Source organism: Ctenocephalides felis, unplaced genomic scaffold (assembly GCF_003426905.1).
Source record: "Ctenocephalides felis isolate EL2017-DRISC unplaced genomic scaffold, ASM342690v1 CF-g0.4_SCAFFOLD_02686, whole genome shotgun sequence".
Classification (NCBI taxonomy): Eukaryota; Metazoa; Arthropoda; class Insecta; order Siphonaptera; family Pulicidae; genus Ctenocephalides; species Ctenocephalides felis.
The window spans coordinates 39,756-60,156 of record NW_020538840.1 but is presented as its reverse complement, the minus strand read 5'-3'; the positions used below and the strand labels follow the sequence as shown (position 1 = coordinate 60,156).

General features: G+C 29.6%; 1 protein-coding gene across 1 annotated transcript; it reads left to right on the top strand.

The window, feature by feature from the left end:
- The first annotated feature begins 6,006 nt into the window (after positions 1-6,006).
- LOC113381199 (zinc finger MYM-type protein 1-like) lies at positions 6,007-13,354 on the top strand. Its single transcript, XM_026620163.1, has 3 exons — positions 6,007-7,365; positions 7,483-7,966; positions 13,197-13,354. The coding sequence occupies exons 1-3, from the start codon at positions 6,007-6,009 to the stop codon at positions 13,352-13,354; spliced, it is 2,001 nt and encodes a 666-aa protein (XP_026475948.1).
- The last annotated feature ends 7,047 nt before the right edge of the window (positions 13,355-20,401 follow it).

Here is a 20,401-nt window from a genome sequence, read left to right as displayed (position 1 = left end):
GTCTAGGGATTACACAGGCCATTCACTTCTGGTTCCAGGAACTGTATTTTTTGATCTATTTATTAAATGCAGTCAGGTACTGGATCATTTCATTAAAGATTTATGTATTGATGGTAAATTGAAGATGAAATTTCAAATAATATTAGAAAAACATGTACAGTAGAACCTCCTTATTCGCAACTCCTTCATTCGCGTTTTCGCTATTCGCGGCCAAAAAAATTGCGACTCAATTTCTTTCTTCGCGGCTAAAAATTTCGTTATTCGCGGATTCCAGTGTATATGAAATCCAATATCCTCTGTAAATGCCGTCTTTTTGACCTATATAATTGCGTTGCGTTTGCCGTCCTCTCCGTTATAAGCGTTTTTGATCAAGTAAGCAAACAGGGAATGAATGAATCATATATGTATGCTTTAATTTAATATTCTTCGTTTCTGTGGTAAATGCCGCTATGCATGCTTTATTTCTTCATTTTTCTCATTCGTAGTAAATATTGTGATTGAGTAACACGTGCTAACAGACCTTTTCTTCTATATAATTAATAATAATAATTAAAATAATTAAAAATAAAATTAAAACATTAAAATTAAAATTAAATTAATATAGCAAAAAAATTAAATTAACATGTCAACTAAAAAAAATTCGGTGAGAAAAAAGTCAGTGTTGCCCCTTAAAATTAAGATAGAAATACTTGATCGTTTACGCCTTAAAGAGTCTTTCGCATCGATATCGCGTTCATATAATGTTAATGAATCTACCGTACGATCGATAAAAAAAATCGGAAGATAAAATAAGGTCATCTGTTGCTTCCACATCACTGGCAGCAAAAATTGTGCGTGATCCAGCTATTGAGAAAATGGAAGTGGCGTTGTCGTTTTGGATTGAAAACTGCAACCAAAGAAGAGTACCCCTGAATGGTCCAATGATCCGGGAGAAGGCAAAGCGTCTTCACGCACATTTCGAAGAAGGAAGTACAGGTGGAAGATTTCAAGCATCGGAAGGTTGGTTCCATAAATTTAAGGCAATCATTGCATAGTATTAAAATCGTTGGAGAAGCTACATCTGCAGACACCTCCGCAGCAGAAAGATATTCAGAAGAGTTTGCAAGAGCAATAGCTGATGGTGGATACAAACCGGAGCAAGTATTTAATGCAGATGAAACTGCATTGTTTTGGAAGAAGATGCCAAATAAAACATTCGTTTCGAAAAATGAAAAAAGTGTTGCTTGATTTAAAGCAGCAAAAGATAGGGTTACACTATTACTATGTTCTATTGCATCTGGTGGTTGTGTAATTAAACTACTAATGCTTTACAGATCTTTAAATCCTCGGGCTTTAAAAAATGAGAACAAAGGCGATCTGCCTGTGTTTTGGCGCGCTAATAAGAAAGCGTGGGTTACAAGTGCTGTTTTTTGTGACTGGTTCAAGAATTGTTTTGTTTCTGAAGTTGAAGCTTAAGTAAAAGAACAAAATTTAGACTTTAAAATACATTTGGTTTTGGACAATGCACCAGGTCATTCTCGCGAGCTTGAAATGAATATAGGTTATAAACACATTTTTTTCATTTCGTTTTATAACTAATTTAATTATTTAAAATTGTTATAACATAATGACCGTCGCTCTTTTAATTAATTGCAGTAAAAATATTTTTTTACATTTTTGTTGATTGAATTAATACATAAATGATTTGATTAATTAAAAAAAAAACCTTTACGGCATCATCTTTCTAAGGTGTCTAATAAAATGTAGAATGCGCTAAATTTAATGAATATTTACAATTTCTGATTTGATTTTTTTTTAAGATTCAACACAAGATGTATTTTGTGGTGTTTTGGAATAAAACGTCAGGAATCGTGGGTCGATTCAGATTCACAAATGTTTAAGTGGTCGAAAACAAAGAACCCTAACCTTACAAATCATTAGAGCTGACAATCCTAAAGATAATTGGATCACTTATAAGTATATTTGACTGAGCGGTCCATTTGGTAAAATTATTTACACTATGCAATTAAATATATAATCGTTCATCAAAAATATTTTTTTCTAATCTCTTCATGTATTTCTGTACTTGAGCTTACAATTATGAATATGCTAATGTTAGCAGTAATTTACTATAGGCATTTAATTATCTAATTTACTATAATATATTACATTATATCAATAGTGAGATAATTTATTTAATTATCAATTAAATCTGTCTACAAATGATGATGAAGGTTTTGCTGCTATTAAAGCTAATAAAAAATTAGATATAGCAGACAAAAGAAAGAGAATGTGCCGTAAACCTTCACGCTTTTGTGATACAGAAAATAGTAGGTATTCATTTTATCTTTACCTAAAGTCTTTTCTGTAATAATTTTAATATTAATTTTATTTATTATATAGAAACTAAATGTAAGAAAAAGCTAGCATCGGTATTAAGTTCTTCTGAAAGTGAAGGTATGGAACATATGAAGTTATTTAATTATAAACAATCATTTCGTTCCATATTAATCGAACACTTCATTTTCAAAAAGCGAAATTGATAATATTAAGATGCCTCCTACTACCTACGTGACTCAAAATAATGGTCAGAAGTCACTAACAGCAAGTAAAAGCTGTACTTCAACTCGTCATAGCAGTGATGATGACTCAATTGGAAGTTCGTCTGCAAATTTAGCACAAGATTCTGATTTTTGTCGGAAGGATAGTCCTCAGTCTCCTCGTTTAAATAACGACTCTGATAGCATTGGTATGGTCGCATGTAAAAGATTTTTTTTATTAATTTTATTTAATCGACTTAATCCAATTTTTATTTATTTATTCAAGATTCATCTAATGTACGCCTGCGTACAATGCCTCAGATAAGAAGCATCAAAACGTCCAGTAATTTAATTTTATCTCATTAATTTTTTTTACACACTTATTTCACTTTTTCTAATGTTTGTCATTTTAAAATTATTATTTATAGATAGTCCGATTAGAATCAAAATAGATCCCTCTCGTCGATCAAGTATGGAACAACCGTCTCCTATCTTTATTCGACCTCGTGCAGAACTTCCAGCTGATGACCAGACGTCTTTCTCTGTTTCAAGTGAGGTGGATACGCATGGTCATGACTGTTGTCGTTAGTATTAATTTAGTAATTAAAATGTTCTTATTTATATTTGTATTATCGTTATTATAAATTTTGCAATAGTCATGTATGGACAGGGCAATTATTAAGCGAAATGAAAAGTTTAAAAACTTTGGTTTCGTCAATTTATTTGACGCTCTCGGAAAAAAATGACATTACCAACAATAATACTGTCAAGGAAAAAATAGATTTTGGATTGCCAATCCAAACTCGGAGTCAGTTGGCAGTATTTGAGACGAAAATTCAAAATGTCATCGCAGCTACTCAATATATATTTCTTATTGCAAATTTAACTTTGAACCTATAAACCTAATTGCATGATCAAATTTCTATTCATTACTCATCAATTTATTTCTGCTTATTATTTAATTATGTCTTAGACTTATTGTTTTTAAATACTATATCTTCATTGCTCTGATTTTCTCTGTTATTATTTCAAAGCGAGAAAATATTAAGCAGCTTGGCGGTGCAAGTTTTGAAAAGCATGCAAGGAACGCGTTGGTGTTGACTGTTTCTGATGTTATGGCTTATAACATGAGTTGGACAGGTGTCAAAAATACGATTAAGATCGACGGCTTAATATTTATAAAATTGATCACAGGTAAAGCTTGCCTACCCTACAAATAATGCAACTTTGGAATTCCTAAACTTTTGTTATTTTATAACTCAGTTTGTCTCATTATATTGAATAGAATACGAATTACTTCAATCTTAAAACTGTAACTTTATTCATAATTCTATTTTTCAGATGCAGTTTTACAAAAATGGAGTGCCTCTAATAAGGAAAGAATTGAAAAAGTTTTCAAGTCATGGTTCCAACATGCTGGCGATCGCCTTAAATAACACTAAATAATCATAATAATCACTAGAACCGTAAAAATATTGATAAGATTACTTATATGTAAATGTAATATTATTTTTATTGTGTTATCAAATAAAAATTATTTAAACAATTTTTTCCTTATTATCAATTATACAATAGCCTCTTATTTGTAACATAAAAATGTTAACATTACGATCTCTGAAAAATGTTAACATTATGATCTCTGAAAAATGTTATCTTTCTGATATCTTTTCGATGATCTCTTAAAGATGACACTAAATGGCTCATAAGAGAGTTTTATGTTAACTTTATGTTATCTTTTTGGTCATCATTACTGATATCAGATCTTGAATAATGTTAACATTAAGAGGGCTTTATGTTATCTTCTTGCCGAATGGGAAATTATTTTTAATTGATTTTAGTTTTTTTCATTATTACAATATAAAATGGTTTCAGTATAATGCATTTCATAAATATTTCTAGTTTTGCATCCTGTTTCTTGCCGGTGTGGTCTGTGTAATTTCTATATCAATTTTAAGATTATCTCTCTTTGATTTAATAAATTGTTGAAAGGAACTTAAAGGCAGATTCTTTTTATTTTATTTTTTAATTTTTTTTTTTAATTTGTTTTTCAATATTTCATTTTTTATTTTTCTTTACTTACTTTTTTCCTTTTTATGGCCTGCATTGAATACATCTGGGTTCTTTTGACACTATCAAATAATAGATGATCACTTCACATCTTGGTGGCATTCATATAATTTTATTTTTGTTTGATGAAAATGGTTTTAATATAAGTTTATTGTTATATTTAATAACTTTATTTATTACATTGTGAGGACTTATAAAGCAAAGCTATCTCATGCCTAATATTTTATTGCATTTCCATTGAGAGTTAGTGATATAATATTCTTCGCTAAATAATTTGAGCAGCATCCCAATATAGTGTTTAAATTCAGGATATATTTGCTACTCTTCTTGGAAATCAAAATCGTTGCTTTTACCTTTTAATTCATGAACAATTGCATGTGCATAAAACTTTTTTCTGTCCATTGTAAACACAATGTGATACTTTCTGATCTTTTATGACAATTTTGATTGTTCGAACCAATCGGAAAGCAGTACTTTGTCACATGGTGTATCACGTGTGTTTGACAGCTTGGCTATGACAACTTGGCCATACCGTGTCTGTGTTTATTTAGTGTTTTTCTGCGTTAGTTAGTTTATTTAGGTAATACATAAGAAAAAATAGAGAAGTGGACTAAAGAACAAATTGAATTATTATTTGATTCTTTTAAGGGGGAGAGCTTTGTTTATATGCCTGTAACTTGCCGGTATATCGCAACAAGCATCTTCAAAGAGATGCGTTGGAACGGGTGTTTCAAAAGGTTTCAAAGATAAGGGTAGGGCCGGTCCTACCTTGCATGCAATGCATGCAAGAAATGCGGGCGCAAGCCTTAGGGGGGCGCAATTTCGAGCTTTGGATTTAATGTTTATTTTTATTGAAATATAGATTTTGTAGAATACTTAATAAGTTAAATAAATTATAATAAATAACCTAAATTAACATAGTATAAAAAAATAATATTTTGTAATATTATATAATAATTTGGCATCAATTTATAAATCACTCACAATTATTTTAATTTGAAAATTTCAAACATACTTTTATATTATTAAAACAAGCGCATTATACAAGCTCACAAATAAGACCATAGTTTGTACAATAAGCACTGTTTATATTAATATGTTATTGCTTGATTATCGATGTCACACGTGCAGGAGCTTGGATGAATCGATCAAAAGATAACAATGCTTTACGTTGTATGAAGATAACATTGTTCCTAATTCTAAATAATGGTCATCTTGATAATTATATAAGAAAGTTCCAAATATGAAACAGTAGTATACGTTCATTTGGCGAGAGTATTGCTAAGGATAAGGCATTAAGCGTTCTAATAACTGCGCAAATTAGTGAATTGTTATTTTTAGTGAATTAGTGAATCGTTATTCTATTAAATATTTTGAGTGATAAGTTTTAATATTTAAGTTTTTTGCGTTAAAAGTAAGCATGGAATCAAAAAAGAAATTATCTGGTGCTCAATTCCGCAAGCGAAAAGCTGTAAAAGAAGCAGATATTCAAAAACAAGCAGGAACTCTTAGCAACTTTATTAAAAAAATTAAAAAGTCTGACACAGGTTGTAGTGAAGTTGATTTAGAAGAAATAAGTGTTATCGAACCGTGTTCTTCAACAAGTTTTTCTAACGATTGTTCTATACCACAACATGATTCAAGTGAATCGCAGCGGTTAGATTTAAATGTAGTTGCAGACGAAACTGAGGAAACGGTAATAATTAAAAATTTAGAAGACCCCGCTGAATGGGGCATTATTGACGGAAAACTGCGAGTTGAATTAGTTGAAATGGGTCCTATTCAAAAGAAAAATATTATTTATCCCAAGGATACTCACGGTCGCAAATTTAATTATTCATATTATAATAGAAAAATGGAAAACGGGGAGTTGGTGCCTAGAACATGGCTTATTTATTCTGAAAAATTGGATCGGGTTTTTTGTTTTTGTTGTAAACTCTTTGCATCTAACGAAACTAATAGTTTTTTAGATGGTTATAGCGATTGGAGAAATCTTAGTACAAGTTTGCATAGACATGAGACTAACCTAACTCATATGAGAAATTTTTTACAATGGAAAGACTTAGATAAGAGCTTAAAAAACAAAACCACGATTGATTATCAGACTCAAAGCTTATATGAGATGGAAAAGAGGCATTGGAGGAGTGCTTTAGAACGCATTATAGAAATAATAAAATTTCTTGCTAGCCAAAATATAGCCTTTCGAGGATCATCTGATAAATTATATGAGAGCAACAACGGCAATTTCTTAAAATTAATTGAGCTGTTTGCAAAATTTGATCCAGTTATAGAAAATCATATTCATAGAGCTCTTCAACCGAACAATAAAGTTCACTATTTGAGTAAGAAAAGCCAAAATGAACAGTTAGAAATTTTAAGTAAAGCGATAAGGGATAAAATTTTACTCTCGCTACGAAAATCTAAATATTATTCAATAATATTAGATTGTACACCTGATGCAAGTAAAACAGAACAGATGATAATTATTGTTCGATTTGTTTCTTTTGAGAATGAAGTTGTAAAAATAAGGGAAAATTTTTTGGGCTTTGTTGATATAACCGATTCCACAGGGCGTGGTTTATGTTCTACAATAATAGATAATTTGAAAAAATGGAACATTCCCATTGAAGACATGCGTGGTCCGGGTTATGACAATGGAGCAAATATGAAAGGGAAAAATAATGGGCTGCAAAAATTACTTTTAACTAAAAATCCTAGAGCTTTTTTCGTACCTTGTGCAGCGCACACTCTAAATTTAATGATTAACGATGCAGCTAAAGTAAATACTGATACAATTAGTTTTTTTAATATAATTCAAGAATTATATAATTATTTTTCATCTTCTTCTAATCGTTGGGCAATACTTTTAAGATACGTTACAAATTTAACTTTAAAGCAACCTTCAGATACACGATGGGAAAGTAGGATTAATGCAATTCGGCCCTTACGTTATCAATTAGGAGAAGTTTATGATGCGCTTTTTGATATTGTAAATAATGAAAATTTTAATAAAGAAATTCAACATGAAGCACAAGTATTATGTTTAAAAATAAAGGATTACAAATTTATTTGCTCTCTCATAATTTGGCATGACTTGCTCAATAGAATAAACCCTGTGAGTAAAATGCTTCAAGATCCAAATATAAATATTTCACAGGCCTTAGAATCTATTGAAAATTTAAAAATATTTATGCAAGATTATCGGTCAGAACTAAAATTTGAGGATGTTCTAAAAACTGCAAAAGAACTGAGCGAAGAGGTGGATGGAGAACAAGAATTTAAAAGTAGTTCGGAAGTGCGACAACGAAAGAAGAAACGACAATTTGATTACGAGCAACACGACGAATCTCCACGATCTCCACAAGAAAAATTTAAAATTAGTGTGTTTTATACGCTTTTAGATGTTGCAATATGTTCCACAAATGATCGCTTTGAAAAATTAAGAATATATTTTGAAAATTTCGATTTTTTAAATAAATTACCGGAAATTAATAAAGAAGCTTTAAGAAAACATTGTAACGATTTAGAAATTACTCTAAAGGATGGCGACAGTAAAGATATAAATTCAATAGAGTTATTTGATGAGTTGTGTGCTTTTCGTGATATTTTTCAGAAAAACGATTTAAATCTTCGAAAACCATTTGATATTCTTAATTATATAGTATCCAACAACTTAGCTTTCCCGAACTTTTCAATCGCCTTAAGAATACTCTTAACTTTACCTGTTTGTGTAGCAAGTGGTAAACGCAGTTTTTCAAGATTGAAATTGATTAAAACCTATTTAAGAACTAATATTTTACAAGATAGGCTGAACAGTTTGGCGTTAATTAGTATTGAAAATAATATATGTGCAGAATTAGATATTAAAACCATTATATCCAATTTTTGTGTAATAAAACCAGATTAATTAAATAATATTTGAAAATATAATAGAATTTTATTTATAACTCAAATAATAAAACTGTTTCCAAATAATAGGGGGCGCCAAAATCAATCTTGCATGCGGGCGCTGACTACCCCAGGACCGGCCCTGGATAAGGGTAAATAGTTCTGCCGGCGAGTGCCAGAAAAAAATTAAGGATTTGAAAAATCAGTTCAATATTGAAAATTGTAAAGTGAAACAGTCATTGAAAGGTGGTATTGGAACTGATAACGTATTATTTTTCTTTTTTAGTTAATAATTACATTTAATAAAGGAATAAATACCCAACTAAACTTTAAAATTACTTTCAGGTTTATAAACCAAGCCTTTGGTATTTCAATAGTTTACAGTTTCTAGAGGCATATGTGACCCCGCGGAAAAGTCGAAAGTCTTTTGAACCTTTGGTTCAGCTTCAGGAATCACAGAGTTTTCAATAGTTTACAGTTTCTAGAGGCATATGTGACCCCGCGGAAAAGTCGAAAGTCTTTTGAACCTTTGGTTCAGCTTCAGGAATCACAGAGTTCGGTAAGTGCACTGGTATAAAACAATTCAGCGTCTATTATTCTATTTCAGTCTATTATTTTTAAAAACTTTTGCGATAATTAACTGTTGGAGAACAAATGAAATGGAGCAAGTATACAATAATTTTTCGTTGAGTTTTCATATTATAAAATACTAAATTAAATAATACTAATTTTAACTATGAAGTGGATCCTATCAAAACCAGAAGAAGTTTAATTCATTTTTCTTAAAAAATATTTCACCTGTCGATAAAATCTGTCCAATTTGTAGTAGTTCAGATAGCTCTCCGACCGATTTATAATATGACCGAAGGACATATTATAAATGTTTTAAATGCGATACATGGTATAGACATGCAAGAAATTCTCAAGACTCATTTATTAGTTGCAAAATCAACAGTATTGCGGAATTAATATTTAGTTTAACATGGATTCACTTTGATTGCGATTCCAGGTTAGCTTCATGTTCTTTAACGCCAGGATCTTTATTATTCAATTTAAAAAAAAAACATCCAAATTAAAAAAAAAAAATCGAAAATGTTACGATTTTTCTAGATACTAACAATACAGTTTATATTTATATTTAGGAATTATTTTTTATAACGTATATACAAAAAAATCTATATTCATGGCGCAAACATACAAGATAATTGATAGAAATATTGATAACTATATTCTATATTTTGATAGAATAGAAAAATATAGAAATTGATAGAATAAAAAAAATATAGAATGTACTATATTCTATATTTTTCATATTCTATCAATTATTTGTAAGTTTGCGCCGTAGATATAGATTTTTTTGTCGAGAATGCCAGATAACTTTAACCATTCGCGGCTCTTTGTATAGGCACATAGACAGAACGCAGTAGGAAAACCAGAACAGACCAATATCTTCTCATCGTTCACCCTTAAAACTTGGATTCTATCCACTATCGCCACACTAAAGATAAATGCACCACCTCGATTTTGGAATCCAAATTTTGGCATAATAATTATATGGGACCCAGGGGGTTTCACCAAGGAAATAGAGGAAGATATGGTAAAACGTCCGAGAACCACGATCACGATATAAAAAGTATTAATAGAGAAACAAAAGTTAGTATTTCAAGCAAAAATAGTTTTTAGTTTAATACTGGCAGAAACACACACTCACACAACACACAAATATAATATATATTTTTGAATAGTCTTGAATTTGATGTTGATAATATGTTTAATTTGAGTAATAATCGGGCGTAACATCAATAAAAATAGTAGAGTTTTTTTTAAAAATTTATTTATTTAAAATCCATACGTTTCGGCTAGCATCTAGCCATCATTCAGTGGTAATCAAGTTAACTATAAAAATTGAAACTAAATAAATTATATGAAAGGAAATTTCATGGAAGAACAATAAAATAATAATAGTAATAAAACACAATTTTGTATCATGATATGCATATGAAACCATTATTAATCCATGGTATGAGTATGTGCACATGTAAGATATATATTTTTTAACACAAACATCACAAATGGTAAACACACTAATAATCATGATAACTTAACAAGTTGTCGAACTATGTATTTACTCTTCGAAGTTTAGGATAGAAATGTCACATTTTTCTCAAAGCAGTTTTTAGCATGTGTTGATATTTTGTGGAAAATTTAAAAGGCGATGGGATTTTGTTATTTTTTAAGGAATTTTGACACGCATAAGAAACCGCGTGTGTTCGTTGAGGGGCCGTATTGTCAAAGCGTTTATTATGACTTTGTCGTTATGTAATTGTAAAAACAACCCCTCAGCGAATCTTCTTTTAGTTGTATTCTCTTCAAAATGTAAAATTTTAGGGTTAAAAAAAATCGATATTATGATTTAAATTTTTAATATGCTCAGTTAACATTGTTTTAAATTGCTTAGGATTTTTTGAATTATTTTTGTGTTGATTTAAGGCGTTTACTCAGGTTTTGGCTAGTTTCTCCAATATAAAAGAGTTCGCAATTAGAGCAATTAATTTGATATACTAAATTTCTGAGGCGGTCAAAATTGAACTTAGATTCATTGTGTAAATTGACTAAGGGTTGCTGCATCACAATTACATACCAACAGAATGCCACATTGTTGAAATAGTTTTTTCACGAGAAATATAAATCTTTACGTACGGTAGGCAAATGACACCAGTATATGATTCTAAGTCTAAGCGGTTTATGTTTGTGAGGTCTTTTTGTTTGTTAAAAAGTAACTGCGTCTGTTATTTATGACCGAGTTGATTATGTCGTAGGATATGAGTTGTTTTTCAGTGTGTTTATAAACCAGGTCAATGTTCGTGTCCCAAAATTTTGTCAGATAGTAATATGGCGTGGTCTGTTAAATTTTTATTGTCGCTATTTTCATTTTAAGAGGGTGGTATGAGTGGTAATTTATGTATCGTCCTAGTGGAGCTAGTTGGTTTCTGGTACAGTTAGTAAGTAGTCGGATATATATATATATATATATATATATATGTTTCTTTTCCGAACAATAAATCCAATAATAAAAACAATTGTTTTTTGCAGATGTTTAATAACGACGTTTCGGAACTAGATACGTTCCATCATCAGGTTTATTCTGTAATAATTTATATATCCATATCACTAATATTTTTTTGTTAAAAACACTCGATTTTTTCCAAGGATATTTGTAAATGTTGCGACTACACAAGACTTTAACACACTTCAGTTTTCAATTATTTCTAAATAAAAAAAAATATATTTTATTTTTCAAAAAAGTCATTTTTTTTCAAAATTCACAAAATTCTTGATTTTTTTTAAGTTTTAAAAAAAATATTGAATATTTTTTGAAAATTTAATTTTTGGTACAGGTATTTTTCAGCATTTGCCTTAAGCTACGATGCCATATCCCACTAGTTTTCGTTTTTCGCTTTAAAACCCCCAGTCTACGCGACCTTCCCACACTAGAAAATGACATAGCTGACGGGTGTTGCTCAAGAAGTAAGGTAATTGGGGGTTGACACTATAGTTTTATACTTCAAAGATTCATTGAACTTATACTATCTGAACACAAACTAACAATTTCTTATTTTTTACTTATATTACATGTTTAATGATGTATAAAATATTTAAGAACTGTACAATAACAATTTTTCAGCTCCATGCAAATGGCTGACGGCTTTTTAGCTTTAATTTGACTTTCATGATTCTCCTCTTAGTTATCATGACCAACAAACAGGCTAATATTAAATATATAATAATGCATAATGCAAATATGCATTGATGGAATCCATAGCACGAATGCATATGGATATCACTTGCATACTCTTTTAGTAATTGATCAGTTTAGCGGCAGGTAATCTAGTGGCATTTTGCTTGCTCAGTAACCGCCAAGACAAACCAGTAATTAAAATATTTTTTGAATTTATGAAGAGAAGATGGGAAACATGGCCGCAGCAACATTTATGTCTGATAATGCACCAGCTATTATAATGCTTAGTCATCAGCCATGACACAACCGATAATCACTTACTCTGTTCATGGCACGTGTCCCAAAGTCGGAAGAGGGCAGTGAATGCAAACACTAGATACAGTCAAAAACAGGTAACTGTAATTAACTGCTTGTTGGAAATTAGAGCAATTTTGGATGAAAATCAATTTTGGTGAGAAATGAACTCCTATGTTAAAAGCCTTGAGCAGGATGTGGATACAAAATCATTTGCTCTATATTTTTACAATAAAATACAAAAACAGACCAACAACTTTGGCATATTTTTTTAGGAAAGGCTTGGGCATTAATACAAATATGTACCTTGAAAGTTATAATGGATTATGAAGCATATTTATGGAACAAAATGCACCAAGCAATTGGACGCTGTTTTGAAGGTTGAAAAGGACGCATACTTCAAAAGAAATGAAAGACTACATATTAATAATATATCAGATAGACTCATCTAGTGATGTGATTGACCATAGAGAATAGAAGGTTCAATCAACAGAGAATGAGAATGTGCAATGAGAGGTTAAGCTACAACATGCATAAGATGCGAAAACTGCAAGTTGTGTTTTGCATATATGTGGATTATTTTGTAAGATCTAATATAAGTAAACATATCGAAGCATGTGCAAGACTGTTTCCTAGAGACACATGATTTAACAGTTCCATTTTGGAAATGAATAAGCTTATGAAAACAGAGGAATTAAGAAAAACTATTGATAAAACAGGTTTAGAGCAGCACAACAGTGCTGTCGATAGAGATGGTTCATGGGCCACCCAAACTAAGACCAGCTTGCAATATATTTCAAATAAAATTGATGACTCAGAATTGCTGATATCTCTCTCCCTCTCTTAATTTAATATGTAACAAACAACAAAAATAGCATGTGTAATAGTGTTCACAGATTAAGGGTGTATTAAACTAGTAAAGCTTAGGCTTAAGTATTATTATAAGCAGTTAATGATTTGCCCAGATATAACGTACCAAAAGTGTTAATAACAAGTAAATATAAGAGCATTTACTAATAGGACATTACATGAATTGTCGTGTTTTTTTGTTTTATAGATGTATCACTTTGGAAGGCTCTGCTTTAAAGCCTAATATATATTGTTATTTTCTTTTATCTTTCAGAATTCGATATATTCGATTACTTGATTTCATTTTTCAAAATTTTATTTATACATTTTTTTTGTTTTTAGAACAAAATATTCAGGTTTGTCAAATTTTACATAAAATAATTTTTAGTATGTTTAATAACTTGCAAAACTGGTTTGGTATGTATAATTTTAATTCTGTTTTATTTATTTTGTTACTATGTTTTATTACTCTGTTTGTTTTTTAGCTGAATGATGAGCTAGCAGAATAGCTCAAAAACCAATATCAGATTATATATATATATATATATATATATATATATATATAATAAATTAAATTGTTAAAAAATTTAGGGAGGGTGCAATTTTTTTTCTATCGAAAAGGGGACGCAAGAAAGAAAAGATTGGAAACCACTGCACTAACTGCTAAAGTCAGAATTAAAAAGGCAACATTTATTAGCGACTATTCCTAAACAAAAATATCTTTGTCAACTTGATTGAGCCACCGTTAATAGATTACAGATCAAACGGCTAGAACTCCATTCAGTTGCAAAATTTATATATGACACATAAGTTTACTAAGGTTATCATTTTAGTTGATACTGATGATGATACTGAAATTTTTCCTACTGTAGGCAAAATTTTCTATAGAATACAACATATTTATTGTTGTATCAAGTGATCAAGATTAACTTAATTGAAAGGAGCAACATGCGGCAACTTACCTTAGACGATCTAATATTCAAGTACCTCATCATAAATATATATGCCTCATAAAGCTATAAAATATAGTACGATTTTGTTCAGAAACTGTCACATAATCCTTGTGGAATAGTATTTCTTCACCGACATCTGAAATTATAAATAATATAATTTAAAATAAAAATTTAAATTAAAATATATTTTAATTCGTAAAAAAATGAAAGAAAACATGAAATGGCCACAGAAAAAATTGTTTAAATTATGACAGGCGTGTGCAAGTCATAACCTTTTCTTAAATCAAAACAATATCGATAAAAAACAAAGTACGTTCTCACCAAGTAATCTAATAAATAATACAAACATTAAGTTTAAAAATACATTAATAGCATATTTCAAAATGATAGAAAAGACACGAACGTTAACGAATGTTTAGCAATAAGATCAATGCGAATACGGAATAGAATGCTGTCAAAAGTTCCTTGATATAAATTAATAAGGAAAATAACCAATTCAATAAAATACTAACCAAAATAAATAATTTAATCATTAATCACCCGCTAAAGCACTGAATTTAACATCAAAAAACTTGTTGAAACTAATATGAAGCGCCTACCATTAACGACACACATAGAATATTACAAACAAATGCTATTAATCGTAGAGGGATGTAAAAGTGCGAACACACCTGTACGTAGCGTGAGATGCGACGTCCGTTACGATGACACGTTAACGCCTTTACGTTAAGAGAAAGACAAAATAGTTATAAATCCATAGATAAACAAGTATAATAGATCGCTATGTCTGGCGGTTTGACGTTACCTCGATTGGAATACAAATTTTTAAAAATAGATGGCAACACATGTATAATATTTAAATTACCCCTGGTTTTACTTCTTAATTTGTACGTATCGTATACAGCCCCAAAACCTGAATAATTTTTAATATTGGAAATAAGAACAAATCATACGAAATACAAAATATATATTTTCAAAGATATTACTATGTTTAAAGAACAATTAAATTTATTTTTATATTAACAATTATAATTACAGTTATGGAATGTTTGAAAATATAATAATTATTATACTTAATTATAAAAGTATTATAATTTCACAATTATGCTTAAATAATATTTCAAAAACTAAATATCTAAGTGAAGAAAATCACAGAAGTATTTAACTAAACTAAGCACAAATAACTGACTAATATTAATTACTTAATGACTAATATTAATATATTAAAATCTTAAAAACTAAGAAGAAACTACAAGCACAGGAGCACGCAATGAAATTACAAATTTAAAAGGAATGACAAATAATACAAAATTTAAAGGGTTAAGAAAAAAACAAATAATTTGTTAAAAAGTACAAATACTTCACAAACAAAAAAGTCCTAAAAACATAAAATATATATATTGATATCAAAATTGAGAGAAATTCAAATTCCTAGGATTAAAACTCATTTACGAGACATTGTTCTTTATTAATTCTGCATGTAATAGTTATTTCGCTATCTAATGAATTAATAGTAAAGTTGCATTTAACAAAACCTTTGAATAGTTACTGTACGAGTGTTTTATAACATTACATTTAGCCATGTTCCATCATGAAAACATTATCATTGAAATTGCCATAAAAGATCAAAAAAGTGTTTACAATGAACAGAATAATGTTTTATGCACATACTATTGTTTATGAATCAAAAGATAAAAGCAATATTTTTGATTCCCAAGGTCGGTAACAAATATATCTTGAATTTAAACATTATATTGGGATGTTACACAAGTTTTATTTGAAGAATATTATAACACTAATCTTCAATCAAAATACATTAAAATATTATGTATGGTATAGACTCTCTTTATAAGTGTTTACATTTGCTAATGTAATAGATAATCTTACTAAATATAACAATGAACTTACGTTGATGAACATTTAAACCAATACTAGTTTACTTTATAAGTGTTTACATTTGCTAATGTAATAGATAATCTTATTAAATATAACAATGAACTTACGTTGATGAACATTTAAACCATACTAGCTGAATAACTGTTTTGCAACTTCAACAATATGAGATTCAATCCAATCATATAACAATTCCGAAGATAATGGTATTTCATCAAACATCAAAACACAGTATCTGCTACTAATACTTTTTAAAATAAATAGCTGAACCTAATGTTTTAAATAAACACTCATAAATACCGCTATACACTTGTATCTCTGAATGCAACTTTCTCAATGTTTGAGGACATCGCAAAATAAATATTTGTCTCCAAAAATAGTAGACCTTTGGAGACTTTTTGTACGACTTATTCCTTAAATTATTGCATTGTTTATGAATCCTTCTTGTCATTACATATTGCATTCCTTGGTTGTCAAAAGTACTCCTGCGCTTTGTTCGTGCACTTTGCAGCAATTTGCAGGTACCCCCAAGACACCTATTCAATATAATAACATGTTGACATATTTTGATTATATATAATTATTGCTGCAATTATTATTAAAAAATACCTTTGCGGAAACTTGTATTGGAATAGCTAAATATTTTAACCCGCACTTGACACTTTTTTGGGTACTATAAAAACACTTTGCCATATTAAATTTCACAAATGTTCACTTAAACAAAATTAATTAATTAGAAACAACACGAGTTCAAAAAGTTAGGTTATTCGTACAGCCATACAGCGATCAAATACTTGACAGCCACTTGCATGAACCACGAACAATTTGTAGTTGAAATTGAGTGCACATGAGCCATCTGTTTTTAAAAATTGAAACTACTCAGGACCAAAACAGTGCAACGCGCATTTGTTCGAAGATAACTCCCCATGTATAAATCCTCTACCCCCTCTACCTTTTCAAAATTGGTTGACCACTTTACACGATTCTAAATATATTTGAGATGAAATGAATTGCTTAAAAACAAAGAATATCAAATTTTACACGGGATGATTATTGGTTAATAATAGCTATAAATGACATCAAATGATGTAAAAAGCTAGTGGAAGTATGGCACCGTGCCTTAAGGCAAATTGCAGGAACTTCCCGTACCGTAACGTAATGTTCGAGGAATATTAAATGTTATCAAATAGATTATTATAAATACTGTAACATTGTCTAATATTTATAAGAATTATATAAACTAAATGACAAAGTCAGAAACATTTATTTAAAGTATATACGGGTCATTCTTTTACAAATCGTACGGATTTTGGTAAAAAAAAAATGTGACATTTTAGAATTGGCTGAAATTTTTTTTATAGATATTAGACATAAAATCATTTGACACGTATTTCAGGATTTTGCCGGCAAAAATTTTTTTTTGGTTGATATTTACGATTGAAATATTGCCGATTTTCTCAATTTTTATGAACTTCCTCTGCATTATGTTAATTATCTTCAGTTGTGTTGATCAGATCAGTATTGTTTTTTTTTATTATATTCATTATGAACTCAACTTTGAAGTAATTTAAAAAAAATAATGTTTTTTGCATTATTTTAACAATATAACATTGATTGTTTACATTGGTTTACATACGGGCGCCCCGACTTAAATCGATTGCGTAAAAAACCATATTGTTTCTTTTTTTATCTACTTTATATTATTTTTACTATTCGATGGCATGGCTGTTACATCGGAAGATATTAAATGTTTTCGAGCGCAAGTCGCGCCGCGCGTCCCTTTGAAAGACGCATCGCGCGTATTAAATGAGTACAAGTACTATTTTTAACTAAAATATTTTACAATTTCGTTACGTGAGATTTACGTTCGTATTACGTTCGTATACGTGAGATTTAAAACTTCACCCAGAATTAAAATTGAAATCTAAATTATCCAAAAGCATTTGTTTTGTCAACACAAGCAGAAAGTTTTTTGCATTATTCAATTCGGATGCTTATTTCTCTCAAAAACTGCAATTTTTTTACTTTTGCCAAAACTAATAACCACTACTCCCAATCATTACTAATTGAATATTTTCAGATCATTCAAATCGGATGCTCTGTTTTCTCAAAAACTCGATTTCTATTTTCTGCACTCTTTGCACTTTGCCTCCGTAACGGCAGGACCTGCATTTGCCAAAAAACTAATCAGCACATCTCCCTATCAATAGGAATCGAATGTTTTTTGAACCATTCAAATCGGTTGCTCCGTGCGCCACACAAAACACACACACACACATCCATTTTTTCTGAGGTATGCCAAAATGTCCAGAAACCTTCTAAACGTGGAGAATTGCAAAAATTTTCATTTTTGATTTTCGGCCCATTACTATAACTACCTTTAAGAAGTATTCAGTTAAAAATAAAAAAAAAATATTTTGTTTAAATTTTGAAAAAAGTAGATTTTTGGAAATTTTAAAATGTTTAAAAAAATTGACTTTTAAAAATTTATTCTTATTTTTCTAACTTAGGAAATTTTGAACTTTTGTTAGCGCTGCGTAAGCGACGCGTTGCAGTCTAGTGGCTAAACGTTGGTACCATGGGGAGTTATCTTCGAACAAATGCGCGTTGCACTGTTTTGGTCCTGAGTAGTTTCAATTTTTAAAAACAGATGGCTCATGTGCACTAAATTTCAACTACAAATTGTTCGTGGTTCATGCAAGTGGCTGTCAAGTATTTGATCGCTGTATGGCTGTACGAATAACCTAACTTTTTGAACTCATGTTGTTTCTAATTAATTAATTTTGTTATTTGTGAAATTTAATATTGCAAAGTGTTTTTATAGTACCCAAAAAAGTGTCAAGTGCGGGTTAAAATATTTAGCTATTCCAATACAAGTTTCCGCAAAGGTATTTTTTAATAATAATTGCAGCAATAGTTATATATAATCAAGATATGTCAACATGTTATTATATTGAATAGGTGTTTTGGGGGTACCTGCAAATTGCTGCAAAATGCACGAACAAAGCGCAGGAGTACTTTTGACAACCAAGGAATGCAATATGTAATGATAAGAAGGATTCATAAACAATGCAATAATTTAAGGAATAAGTCGTACAAAAAGTCTCCACAGGTCTACTATTTTTGGAGACAAATATTTATTTTGCCATGCCCTCAAACATTGAGAAAGTTGCATTCAGAGATACAATAGTATAGCGGTGGTAATGAGTGTCTATTTAAAACATAAGGTTCAGCTATTTCTTTTAAAAAGTATTAGTAGCAGATACTGTGTTTTGATGTTTGATGAAATACCATTATCTTCGGAATTGTTATATGATTGGATTGAATCTCATATTGTTGAAGTTGCAAAACAGTTATTCAGCTAGTATGGTTTAAATGTTCATCAACGTAAGTTCATTGTTATATTTAATAAGATTATCTATTACATTAGCATATGTAAACACTTATAAAGTAAACTAGTATTGGTTTAAATGTTCATCAACATAAGTTCATTGATATATTTAATAAGATTATCTATTACATTAGCAAATGTAAACACTTATAAAGAGAGTCTATACCATACATAATATTTTAATGTATTTTGATTGAAGATTAGTGTTATAATATTCTTCAAATAAAACTTGTATAACATCCATCCCAATATAATGTTTAAATCAAGATATATTTGTTACCGACCTTGGGAATCAAAAATATTGCTTTCATCTTTTGATTCATAAACAATTGTAAGTGCATAAAACATTATTCTGTTCATTGTAAACACTGTGTTGATCTTTTATGGCAATTTCAATGATAATGTTTTCATGATGGAACATGGCTAAATGTAATGTTATAAAACACTCGTACAGAAACTATTCAAAGGTTTTGTTAAATGCAACTTCACTATTAATTCATTAGATAGCGAAATAACTATTACATGCAGAATTAATAAAGAACAATGTCTCGTAAATGAGTTTTAATCCTAGGAATTTGAATTTCTCTCAATTTTGATATCATTATATATATTTTATGTTTTTAGGACTTTTTTGTTTGTGAAGTATTTGTACTTTTTAACAAATTATTTGTTTTATTCTTAACCCTTTAAATTTTTGTATTATTTGTCATTCCTTCTAAATTTGTAATTTCATTGCGTGCTCCTGTGCTTGTAGTTTCTTCTTAGTTTTTAAGATTTTAATATATTAATATTAGTCATTAAGTAATTA

What these genes read in the sequence shown, in the direction of transcription:
- LOC113381199 (XM_026620163.1), top strand. Translation starts at nt 6,007, where the DNA reads ATGGAATCAAAAAAGAAATTATCTGGTGCTCAATTCCGCAAGCGAAAA. An exon ending in TGATTAACGATGCAGCTAAA is followed by an intron (nt 7,366 to 7,482) that starts GTAAATACTGAT and finishes TTAACTTTAAAG; the next exon opens with CAACCTTCAGATACACGATG. An exon ending in ACAAGAAAAATTTAAAATTA is followed by an intron (nt 7,967 to 13,196) that starts GTGTGTTTTATA and finishes TTATGAAAACAG; the next exon opens with AGGAATTAAGAAAAACTATT.